The 13,111-nt window shown below is 43.7% G+C and overlaps 1 protein-coding gene across 1 annotated transcript in view; it reads left to right on the top strand.

The window, feature by feature from the left end:
* SEPTIN6 (septin 6) overlaps positions 1 to 13,111 on the top strand; it is a 1,039,180-nt gene that overhangs the window by 162,924 nt on the left and 863,145 nt on the right. The window contains exon 4 of the mRNA XM_044053963.1: positions 5,235 to 5,421. Coding sequence (XP_043909898.1) covers positions 5,235 to 5,421 — 187 coding nt within the window. The remainder of the gene's footprint in view (positions 1 to 5,234; positions 5,422 to 13,111) is intronic.

A 13,111-nucleotide genomic window follows, 5' to 3' on the forward strand; every position in this document is an offset into this window, starting at 1 on the left:
CCCCACTTGCAGGGGAAAAGCCTGCAAGGTTTTTGGACAGAGGATCAGAAGCATCTACATATCAATTTAAAAGAGGTGTTAGCTGTACAGAATGCCCTTTTGGCTTCCAGGGATCTTTTACAGCCAGGGCAGCTAATGATACGGACAGACAACACCACAGTTATGTGGTACATAAACAAGCAAGGGGGTTCACACTCCTACCCCCTTTGCAGACTAGCCATGACTCTATGGATCACAGCACTAGCTTGCAAAGTGGATCTACAAGCTCAATTCCTGCCAGGGAAACAAAACACTCTAGCATCCAGTCGTGTGGGTCTGACAGATTCCTGCTCAGGCTGTCTGACACCCAAATATTCAAGTTTATTATAGAAGCCTGAGGTTGCCCGGACATGGATCTATTTGCATCTCCCCACAACTACCAGTTACAGACTTTTTGCACAAGGACATATCACAAGCTAGCATGGAAAGTGGATGCTCTCTCATTCAGTTGGAGGAACTTCTCTAGGTATGCCTTCCCACCACTGCCTCTTCTACCAAGGGTGTTATTAAAAATAAAACAGGGCAAACCAAGGATGATCTTACTAGCCCCGAATTGGCCTCGACAATTTTGGTACTCAACACTGATAAATCTATCCCAGGAACCTCCTTGGATTCAACCTCAGATTCCAAATCTTTTGTCTCAACATCAGGGCCAGGTCCTGCACTCTCATATCATAACTCGCAGCCTGGTGTATTCAGGGTCTATAATTAATCCTACCCTTACCAAACAGTTTATGGATGTCATCTTAGAAGCCAGAAGGCCTATCACTAGGAAATCTTATGCAGGTAAATGGAAGAGATTTTGCACCTGGATGCAGGCTGAGGAATCTGATCCTCACATTCCAAATATTCCATTGATTTTACGTTACATTACCTAACAGATATGTTGCATAAGGGTTTATCTTTTTCTTCCATAAAAATACATGCCTCCGCTATCTCTGCACATTATAATACAGATCCTCCAATTTTTTCATATCCACTTCTGAAACAATATCTGAGGAGCAAAGAATTAACGCCCCCTAGGACTCCACCCATTCCTGCTTGGGACCTCAATTATGTACTGGAAAAGCTTACTCTGCCACCTTTTAAGCCTGCTGCCACATCCGATGTAAAGTGTTTGTTTATCATGGAAGACTGTTATCCTACTGGCTTTAACTTCAGCCAGGAGAGTCTCGGAGTTACAAGCGCTCATGGCAGTGGAACCTTACATTATTTTTCATCAAGACAGGGTTTCTTTTTGGACTAACCCTACTTTCATGCCTAAAGTGGTTTCTAAAGTGGTTTTAAACCAAACTATTCACCTGCCAACTTTTTTCCCTAATCCACAAAATAAGGGGAGAGGATCTTGCATTCTTTGGACGTACACAGGCAGCTTTGCTTTTACCTGGACAGAACCAAGGATATCAGGAAAACAGAACTGAGTTTCTTGTGCAGCAAATTCCCAAGGCAAAGCTATTTCAAAACAGACCATTTCTAAATGGATTGCTTATGGAATCAGATTTTGTTACTCTCATCATAGAAAGCAAATCCCTGGAAAAATTAGAACTTGCTCTACCAGAGCTGCTGCTACTTCAGCTGCCTTTCTCAGGGGAGTCCCTACCAAAGATGTTTTGGAAGCTGCAACTTGGAGTTCAGTGCATACTTTCTCTAAGCAGTATAATCTCCCTCTTTATTCTGAATCTAGGGCAGGCTTTGCTTCTGCAGTCTTGCAAGGTCTTCTAGCTGCCCCTCCTACTCTATAACCACCACCCTTTATGTCAGCTTTGGGATTCAACCCTACAGTGATGACTGCAGCAGAGAAACACGAACATAGTACAGTTGTGTACACTTGCCATAAATGTAGATGTTAGAGTGTCTTCACTTTTGCAGTCTGGGTTACCCACCCTCCTGTCCCCTCTTATACTTTTATTGGTGTGGTTCCCTGCTTCACCCTTCTCCTGAGGTGTATTTGCTACAGGGTATGGGGTTTGTTGTATGTTACATTTTTGTTTTACTTTTGGCCTTTATTTTTGGGCACCTGACATCTGGGGCAAGAAAAACTGGATAACATGGCGTCGGCTGGGAGCTTTGTACCCCTGGCGCTCTGACGTCAGGGAGGATGAGTACACAGCCGACGCCGGACCCAGACTTTGGAATTCTGGCCGACCAAGGGCTGCCTGCTGGCAGGAAGAACCCTACAGTGATGACTGCAACAGTGAAGACACTTTAACATCTACATTTATGGTAAGTGTACACAACTGTACTTTTTGGTACCTATCTTTAAGAATAAGGGTGATGTGCAGAGTAGCAGTAACTACAGAGGGATAAAACTCATCAGTCACAGCTTGAAGTTATGGGAAAGAGTAGTGGAAGCTAGGTTAAGAAGGGAGGTGATGAGTAGTGATCAGCAGTATGGTTTCATGCCAGGAAAGAGCACTACAGGTGCAATATTTGCTCTGAGAGTGAAAGCATAGGACAGGGTGCCTAGAGGAGTTGTGGTATTGTATGAGGAAGTCGGGAGTGGCAGAGAAGTATGTAAGAGTGGTACAGGATATGTACAAGAGTAGTGTGACATTGGTGAGGACTGCGGTGGGAGTGACATACGTTTAAGGTGGAGGTGGGATTACATCAAGGATCAGTTCTGAGCCCTTTCTTATTTGCAGTGGTGATGGACAGGTTGACAGATGAGATTAGACAGGAGGCCCCGTGAACTATGATGTTTGCATATGACATTGTGATATGTAGTGAGAGTAGGGACCAGGTTGAGGAGACCCTGGAGAGGTGGAGATGTGCTTTAAAGAGGAGAGGAATGAATGTCAGCAGGGCTAAAACAGAATATATGTGTGTAAATGAGAGGGAGGATAGAGGAATGGTGAGGGAGGATAGAGGAATGGTGAGGCTGCAGGGAGTAGAGTTGGTAAAGGTGGATGAGTTTAAGTACTTGGGATCAACAGTTAAGAGTAATGGTGAGTGTGGAAGAGAGGTGAAGAGTACAGGCAGGGGGGAATGGGTGGAGCAGAGTGACAGGAGTGATTTGTGACAGATGGGTACCAGTAAGAGTGAAAGGGAAGGTCTACAAGAGGGTAGTGAGACCAGCTATGTTATATGGGTTGGAGACTGTAGCATTGTCGAAAAGGCAGGAGTAGGAGCTGGATGTGGCAGAGTTAAAGATGTTAAAATTTGCACTGGGTGCGACTAGGATGGACAGGATTAGCAATCAGTATATTAGAGGGTCAGCTCAGGTTGGACAGTTTGGAGACAAAGCAAGAGAGGCGAGAGTGCATTGGTTTGGACATGTGCTGAGGAGGGATGCTGGGTATATTGGGAAAAGGATGGAGCTGCCAGGTAAGAGGAAAAGAGGAAGGGTTAAGATGAGGTTTATGGATGTGGTGAGAGAGTACATGCAGGCGGTTGGTGTGAAAGAGCATGATGCAGAGGACAGGAAGAAATGGAAACAGATGATCCGCTGTGGCGACCCCTAATGGAAACAGTTGAAGATGATGACTCGTGGTTCACACAAACTAAAAAGAACTAATCTTCCCCAGCTTAAGCCTTGAATACAGATAAGCTTAGAGGTGAGGAAGAAACATAAAACGCTCGTTACCGCCAAAATATATCATTAACTAAAGGACTACTTTCCCAGCTGATGCATTTAATCCATATATGCAATGAGATATGGCAGAAAGCATAATACGCCTGTTCCCACCTTTATAGGTAAGCAAAGGCACCTTTATCTACTAGTTGGATAAACCACAAAGCCACTGGTATCTGTCCTGTGACAGAACCAGGCTGCAGTGTACATAGGTGAGACCAATTATGTTTCTTAGGTGGTGGTATGTCTCCTTCCCGCATTTGGGTGGGTGGAGGGGCTTACAGCTTTACAAACCACTACACCGCTTATATTTTCGTTCAGAGAACTTTAGCTCAACGCTAATAGCTTATTTGTTCCAATGTGAAAGCCTACACTCTTCGATACCCAAGAAAAATGCAGCTTACTAGGGAGTTAAGCATTGTTAGAACACAAGCCTGTGTACCTACTTCTCCTATTGCAAGTTTCAGCAGTTACAATTGCATTCATTTACAGTGAAAACAAAATGAGCATTACATAGGCATTCCTAAGAAGCTGACTGAGCTATAAGCGAGTACACAGTGATTTACAAACTATAGTAACCCAAATAAACACTGTAAAATAAGTGTAAGCAGTCAAATTAATTTAAAATAAATCAAACTGGCCACTGTGCGATTCAACTGAACCTTTGACCATGTATATAGTTGATATTCAAGCTAAATACGCTCCAATATATGCCACTTTGCCTTAAACTATACAGGGCAGTAGATATCCACCGTTTGTAATGTCGCAAACTGTCATGTCCACATGCATTTGCATAGATCAGAATGAACAATTATGCATATCTAGCAGTTGTTCTAACTAAACTAAATACAAATGACGTAAATAGTGGCTATTTCCAGCAGCTTACCGCCACAGAAGGGGTTCCACACGCACTAGCAACTAGGATGGGAAGCAAGTAAAAAAAGGAGCGAGGTAGGGGATGTAGATGCATTGTTCAGTTCAAACTCAATCACACTGAACTCATTCATTCTTTGTCAGTGGACACTTTTTAGAGATTGTGTGATGTAACTTAGTCTGAACAGTGGTGGAAAGCTGTAAGATGAAGCAGTACACATGGACAGAGCAAGCATCAGTATTAGAAAAGCCTAAGAACGCAGTTAATTAAATAACAGTAAGATACAAGGTGCACTAGATATGTAATCTGTGAAAAACATTTGTCTTGGTAGCATCCTTGCCAGTAAGTCACGACTGTAGTTGCCGTTTTTAATTTTACACACTTCTAGGGACAAAATAGTTCAAATAAAGATGTGATCCAAGTTTCCATTGGCAACTAACCATATTATATTAGCCACTCTTAATTAATGGAACAGATCAGGGCAACTGTTCATTGTACATACAGGATCACATGAAAGTGAAAGCTGTTTTTTTTTTTTTTGGAAGAAACAATTGTGAAAAGTATTCTGTGAGCTTGTGCCTTTGCATTCATAATCTTGGGAACCTCTGGAATATCACCACCTGGTGAAACAACTTACTTGTCCTTTATTGTTAGTGATGTACCTTTTGTTCTGGAATGTAGATTCACATAATTACTGCTAGTAATTTTTATCTTGCTGTGAGGAATAATTTCTCTTATATTTATTTCCAGTTACAAACAGATTGTTGAGTTCATTGATGCACAATTTGAGGCCTACCTGCAAGAGGAACTGAAGATCAAACGTGTTCTGCACAACTATCATGACTCTCGAGTCCATGCTTGTCTGTATTTTATTGCTCCTACAGGTCATTCTTTGAAATCTCTAGATTTGGTAACCATGAAGAAACTGGACAGCAAGGTAAAATATTTGTTCAAGTTTTACTAATGAATTGCCTCTCAAGTAAGTATTGATTCAGCTGCTTGTGGACACCACTCAAAAGTTTTTTTTTTCCCTAATGTTTATCTCTGTTCTTGTGGAGATTTCTTTTTTTTTAAGTGTAAGATGAAATCATTACTCTGGTATTAAAGATTATACATGGATTTGTTGCAGCATTGCTTTCAGTCTACCCTACCTGCCTTTGATATGCACAAAGTAGATTTATCGGTGTTTACTAGGCCAACGACCACAAGGGCCATTTTTTAAGCCTAGCCATGCATCCCAAACCTCTGACGAGTTCAGATACCCTTGAATAATGGTAAGCATGGGCCTGGGAGATGAACAATTTACATGTTACCTGTTTGCATCAGAGACACAAGTGCCATAGGCATAAACTGCTTGTGTCTTTAACCTGGAGAATTTGTCACTAAGCAGTTTCTGTTGAGGGTTGCTGTTTGGACAGCCAGTGCTTAATCATATGAACACTAAGGGACTCTTGCTAACAAAGTTCACAGATGACTGCAAACTGGGAGCCATTATTGAATCCCCAAATGATGTGGATACTCTACAAAAGGGCCTTAAAGAAACCGATGCTTGGTGCCAGAGCCATGGGCTCAAGCTCAATGCCAAGAAATGTATAGTTATCCCCTTTGGGGAAAAAAACATGTACCCGTGAATTTCCACATAGGTGGCAGTACACTAAACACCAAAAGTGTGTTAAGAGACTTAGAGACATAGGTGGACAGTGGTCTCACCTTCAATAACCACATCGCCACAACAGTCAGGAAATCCTATGTGGCAAACCTCATCACTAAGAGCTCTTCATCCAGAAAAAAAAAGGTCATTCTCCCACTGTACTCCTCCCTCATTAGACCAATTATAGAATACAATGCCCCATTTGGTATGTACCTCTCAAGACATCTGCAACAACTGGAAAGGCCGTAGAAGTACCTCACTATAAGAATCACAGGCCTAAAGCAGATTCCCTATGCTGACTGCCTTAATCTCCAGCTGTACTCTTGTCGCATATAATCTACCCAGAGGCGATCTCTGCTTAACATACAAGGCCATGTCAAACCCAGCGCTGTTGGACATGCTACACTTAAAGAAATCCCAATCCCTCAGAGCCACATGCTCCAGAGATCTAAACCCTGTCATCAACAATAAACAAAACAAAACCAATTGCTGTGCACGTGGGAGATGCATGGCCTGGTAATACCATAAAGAAACACAGTTGGCCAGCAAGATTAGCAGTCAAACGTGCAGCCAAAAAGATAGTGAATAAACTGACTTTATTATTGAAAATAAAAAAACAGACCGGTTTCGGCAAAATAATGCCTTCTGCAATGTTAGAAAAACAGACATGACTCTGGAATAGACTGCCCATACATGTCAAGCAGAGCGCCTCCTTGGCCCTCTTCAAAAGGAACCTTGACGATTGGATGGGAGAAAGGAAATTCACCCCAGGGATCTTTTCAGTCGCCCTGCTAGACAGTGGTCCAGGGAAGTAAATAGAGTGGGAAGAAATATCCAGAGAATTGTTATGGCTAGGCTTGTATAGGCCCTAGGGCCGATAGCCTAGTACCAACCTATGAATACATTTCAAAGTAGATGTTTTGTTCTGGACATATTTTGCACAGATTTATTAAATATTCCAATTATGCTGTGTGACAAAAACAATTTTTGACCAGCTTCATAATACTTTGTCATATGTTTCTGCTTGAGAGGATTGTAGCAGATCCTGGCAACAGTTGCATAGATGCCAATCTTTAAAAACGAAAGATCAAACTTAAAGGACCCTCCTTGGTTTTTCCTTAATTGAGTTCACTTTCTACACCAGTCTCTTTTTCAAAAAAAAAAAAAAAAAAAGGTCTGGGCAATCCTATGTTCAAAAAGGTCTAAATAGCCATTCTAAGGCATGCTATGCTGTAATGTACTTGATACATGCATTCCTTGAGCCTGATGGTTGCGCACAGTTCAGGCCATAGTCTTTACGGTCATCTGTGAAGTTTTGCAGTTGCATATCTAAACATAGATTGTGTCTGGCAGCCATCATATTGCAAACAAAGACCTGCTTTGGTACTGTCACTGAAAATGATACAACATTAAATTAGCAGAAGTAGATCAGTAGGAATATGGAATATGAAATATGAAAAGTGTGTGATCTTCATCTTGTTTCACTGCTGCAGTCATTACGCTTGGGTTATCCTGCCGTCAGGCGGTCCCGCAGTCTGCCAGAGTTCCAAAGTCTTGGTCCGGCGTCGGTTGCTGTCGCTTCTTCCCTGACGTCCATGCGCCAGGGTATATAAGATGCAGCCAACACCAATTTCTTCAATCTTTCTTGCCGTGCGGTGCCCGAAGCAAAAGCAGTTCTCAAGTGCCTCCTGAGATTTCAAATTCGACTTCAGATCCGAAGTCTTCAATAAAGCTAAGTACCCCGTTGGGGAAACTTTTCTTGCCTCAGACTGATGTCTGTAAAAATTAATAATTGTATTTCTTGTGGGAAGCAAATACCTCATAAGGATTTTCATTCTTGTGTATTCCAGGCCCAGGCCCAGATCACAACGTCACTAGTTGTCGGTTTTGTGCTAGATTTAACAAACGCACTATTAAACGTCGGTTTGATTTTGCACGCCATTATTTTGGCCGAAGGTTTAATTATACCATACCGTCGGAGCAACCGACTACCAGAATTCACAAAAAACGCAAAGATAAAGACCGGCATCCGAGACCCAAAACAAAGCCTCTTCTAGGCCAGTCGCCGGTTCTCGGTGAGGCGCTTTCACAGCCCCTGACACCCGCTAACTCAGAGCCACAGGCCCCGACAGACTCCCACATGGAGTTGCCTAGGCCTCTGGATACTCAAGGTGTTGGCCCTACGGAGACTAACCCTTCAGATGGGTCCGGAGCCGCTGAGCAGACTTCTGCTTTTGAGGGTGTTTTCAGACCTTCACAGCTTACTATTGCATCTACAGCCAAGTCTAAAGCAACATTTAAAGACAAAGAAGCAAGTACAGCATTCATATTCACCTGGACAGGCCTCCATGCCTAAAAAGCAGATGCTCAAAATGGCAGAAGACTTAATTACTCTGATCAGGGGTACCCATCCCCCCCCCCTCCTGATAAAAGGCCTAGGCAGGATACAGACTATGATTCCTCTGACTAGATTTCTATATATTCTGACTCCTTTTCAGACCAGGGATATTCCTTGCCCCCCCTATGAGGACTCTGATGCTGAAGAATCTATCCCTTCAGCCTCTCCTCCTGAGAATTATTCTTTTGGGAAAACTTTACACACCATGAGGGAGCATTTCCACTGGGAGGGCCAGGATTACTCAGTCCAAGAAAAAGCTCAGATTTTCTTTTATTGCCTCAGCACAGGCCCCTTGCTGTTCTGCCAGTGTTGGATATTGTCGACGATGTGTTCTCTGAATCCAGTTTAAGTCCAGATTCATTACGTCCTGCTCCAGTCAAGCCAGACAAGTACTACAGACTCCCTGACTCTCACAAATTTCTTTATAGAAACCCTGCTGCTGACCCAGAAACTATTTATTTCCCAGGGTCCCAACGAGGTAAAGGCCTCCACAGCTAAAAATCCAGTTCCCTCGGACAGGGATTCCAGAGCATTAGACAGATGGGGGAAGAAAGTTTACACCTCAGCAACATTAGCAGTGAGAGCTTTAAACTGCCAGTTTCACATGCTTAAATACCAACAGTATTTACTGTCTCAGTTAAAACAGAAAATGAGTACAAGTGCAGAACAACCTGATTTTAAGGAAATGCAGGATTTATTGCCTGCAGCTGAACAAGCTGGTAAACATACTTTGCAATGTGGTTTTGATTCATTAGAAGCTTCTTGTAGAGCAGCAGTTAAAGGATCTGTGATTCGAAGGCATGCTTGGTTAAAGGAACAAACCTTACCAGATCATGTTGAGGCAAAATTATTAGATGCTCCTTTACAGCAAGATATTTTATTTGGTGTTAAAGCAGAGGAGGTATTAAAGAAAATGGAGGATAAGGCAAAATCTATGCAAACAGTGAAGGATTTCTTACAGGTACAGCTACCAAGATTTAGCAGAAATTGGCCTACTAAAAATTGGTCCTTACCAGTGTCAGGCAACAAAGAGGCAGATACTGATGCCCAAGAGGCAGATCTCAGCCCCAAGGATCTTACAGACCATGACAGTGGGGTGCTTCAACACCAAAAGGAGGTGAGGTCACAACCTTACAGGAAACAATCTCAATGACTTTCCCCTTCCAATGCCAAACTCTACCCTGTTGGCAGCTCCCTTAGGGGGGAAACTAGCACTTTTTTCACAAAACTGGAAAACAATCACCCAGGACAAATGGGTGCTGAATATTGTGTCTCAAGGTTACAGGTTCCACTTTCACACTTTACCAAGGCTAAAAGGAATGCCAGACCTGCCACAAAATCAATGGGCAGATGCACAACAACATGGACATGAGAGCTGTTCAAAAAGTACCACAGCAGGAACAAGGACAAGGTTTTCACTCAAGACTCTTCCTGTTCCCCAGAAAGGACAAAGCCTGGATTCCCATTCTAGACCTTTCCACTCTAAATACTTAGCTGGATGTTCCGAAATTCAAAATGTTGACACTATAGCAGCTCCTTCCCATGTTTGGCAAGAAAGCTTGGCTTGTTATTTTGGACCTCAGAGGCATACCTGCATGTCCCTATCAGACAAAATTGCAGAAGATGCCTCAGATTCATAGCTGGTTCAATGCACTACCAATTCTCTGCATTGCCCGTTGGCTTATCTATTGCACCCAGGGTCTTCACAAAGTGTCTGGCACCAGTAATTGCATTTTGCAGACAAAAAGGAATTCAAATTTATCCATACCTGGACGACTGCCTGATTTCAAGCAGAAAGCAAGGATGTTCTTCTAAAGCATCTGGTGTTTGTAAAAAAAAAAAAAAAAAAGGTTAAGTTGCCTAGGGTACACAGTAAACGAAGTCAAAACTAATGCCCTAACAAAAGATAATATTCCTGTGTGCCAGCTTAAATACAATGGCCCAGATGGCTTCTCACGCCAGACAAACAAGGACAACTGACTCCAGTATTTTCAATTGATGGTAACAAAGTCCCAACTCCGTGCAAGAAAAATTCTGCAGGCCTTGGGATTCATGGCATCCTGCATACTTCTAATTCCATATGCCAGACTGCATATGAGGAAATTACAATGGTACCTAAAAAGTGTTTGGAATAAACACTCACAGCTTGGAAACGGCAATACCACTGATTCCCTGCCTGCAATGGGAGTTTTGATGGTGGGCACAGGCATGTCACCTCAAGGGTCAGCCTTTCACACTACCCACAGCCAGGCAGACTTTAGCAACAGATGCTTCGGATTACGCCTGGGGAGCACACATGGCAGGAAAATGTATTCAGGGCAAATGGACCACAGACCAAATGCATCTACACATCAATCAAAAAGAGATGTTGGCTGTACAAAATGCCCTAACAGCTTTCAAGGACCTTCTGCATCCAGGACAATTATTAAAGACGGACAACACCACAGTAATGTGGTACATAAACAAGCAAGGGGGCACTCATTCTTACCCCCTATGCAGACAAGCCATGACCTTGTGGAACACAGCTCTAACTTATCAAGTTCATCTGCAAGCACAATTCCTGCCAGGAAAAGAAAAATACTCTGGCAGACGACCCAAGTAGAAACGTCATGGATCCTCATGAGTGGAAATTAAATCCACAAGTTTTCAGCATGATGCAAAAATGGGGGTGCCCGGACATAGACCTCTTTGCCTCCCCACTCAACTGCCAACTACAAAATTTCTGCACAAGGACTTATCACACACAAGCATGGAAAGTGGATGCTCTTTCGTTCAGCTGGAAAAGCCTACACATTTATGCCTTCCCTCCTCTGCCTCTCCTTTCAAAGGTTCTCCTAAAAGCCAGACAAGAAAAAACACATATGATTCTGATTGCTCCAGACTGGCCATGCCAACATTGGTACCCAATCTTAAAGAACTTAGCTCAAGGCCCACCTTGGATTTTGCCTCAAATTCCACACCTTCTGACTCGACAAAACAATCGGATCCTACACAGTCAGCTCAAAACCTTATCCCCGGCTGCATGGCAGATTCATTAGCCAAACGGGCAACACCTATCTCAAAAGCGGTTATGGATGTCATTTTGGAGGCCAGAAGACCTAGCACCATGAAATCTTATTCAGAAAAGTGGAAGAGATTCTGTGCCTGGAACCAGGCTCAAAGCCTTGATCCTCTTGTCCCTAACATACCTCAGATACTACAATGCTTAAGTGAGATACTGGACAAAGGACTATGTCCTTCATGGATGCATCTGCAGTCATAACAACTGGGTTGTCCTGTCGTCAGGCAGCCCTTCAGTCGGCCGGATTCCAAAGTCCGGGTCCGGCTTCGGCTGATGTCGCACTTCACCCGACGTCATCTCTGTTGGTCTTCGGGTATAAAAGCATCAGCCGACGCCATTTTCCTCAGTCTTTCTTGCCGCGTGGCGTCCGAAGCAGAAGCTGTTCGCAAGTGCCGGTCGGTCGGATCCAGAGATTACTTCTACCGAATACTACTTCGAAGACTTCTAAAGCTAAGTACCCCGTTGGGGACTCTTTCTTGCCTCAGCCGATGTCAGAAAAAGTTAATAATTGTTTAACCTGTGGGAAACAAATACCTCATAAGGATTTCCACTCTTACTGTCTGCCTTGTTTAGGCCCAGCCCACGACGTAGCAGCCTGTTCGGCCTGTGCTTTTTCAACCGACGAACGCTTAGGCGTCGGTCGGAGTTTGCTGAACAGTTTTTCGGTTCTGATTTTGCGTATATTATGCCGTCGGATCCTCCGACTACCCAAACTGCTAAAAAATCCAAAGATAAAGACCGACACTCGCGGTCCGCGGTTTCGGCCGAAACCATGGTTAAGCAAAAACGCGAGTGTCTCGGTTTCGGCCGAAACCGAGAAAGCTGATCAAAATACAGCAGAATCTATCACTACCACTGAGGCCCCTGCTACTTCTCTTGAATCGGCCTCAGAAATTTTATCCACTACGGTGGTTGCCACTGACTTATCAGACACCATTCCCTTGGATGTGTCTACCCCAGCACGTGGTGCTGCTAGGCCTCCAGCAGCCATGTCCATTAAGGCCTTTGCCAGGGCCAAAGCAGCCAAAACTACTAGAACAGTGCCTGCTAAACCCCTACAACATGGCCCTCTTCTAGTTCACAAATGCTTACCCTGGCAGAAGATTTAATTTCATTAATTAGGGGATCTCAATCTCACCCAGACAGGGCCTCTCATCCCCCAGAGAAGAGACCTAGGGCAGAGCTCCCCGCGCCTGTGTCCTCTGATGATTCTGCTGATGAATCAGACATAACAGACCAGCCAGAGGCTCCTTTCTCCAATTTTGAAGACTCAGATGCTGAAGAATCCATTCCAGCTGCCTCCCCACCAGAAGAATTTTCCTTTGGGGAAACCTTACATGCCATGCGAGAGCAGTTCCAATGGCAGCAGCAGGATTTCTCAGACTCCAGAAAAGACTTAGAACCTTTCTGCACCTTCCACAACACAGGCCCTTAGCTATACCTCCTGTGCTCTCTGTAGTGGATGATGCCTTCAATGATGTCTGCTCTGCACCAGATTCTTTACCTCCAGCCCCTGC

Source organism: Protopterus annectens, chromosome 13.part0 (genome assembly GCF_019279795.1).
Source record: "Protopterus annectens isolate FY-2018-M chromosome 13.part0, PAN1.0, whole genome shotgun sequence".
Lineage (NCBI taxonomy): Eukaryota > Metazoa > Chordata > Ceratodontiformes > Protopteridae > Protopterus > Protopterus annectens.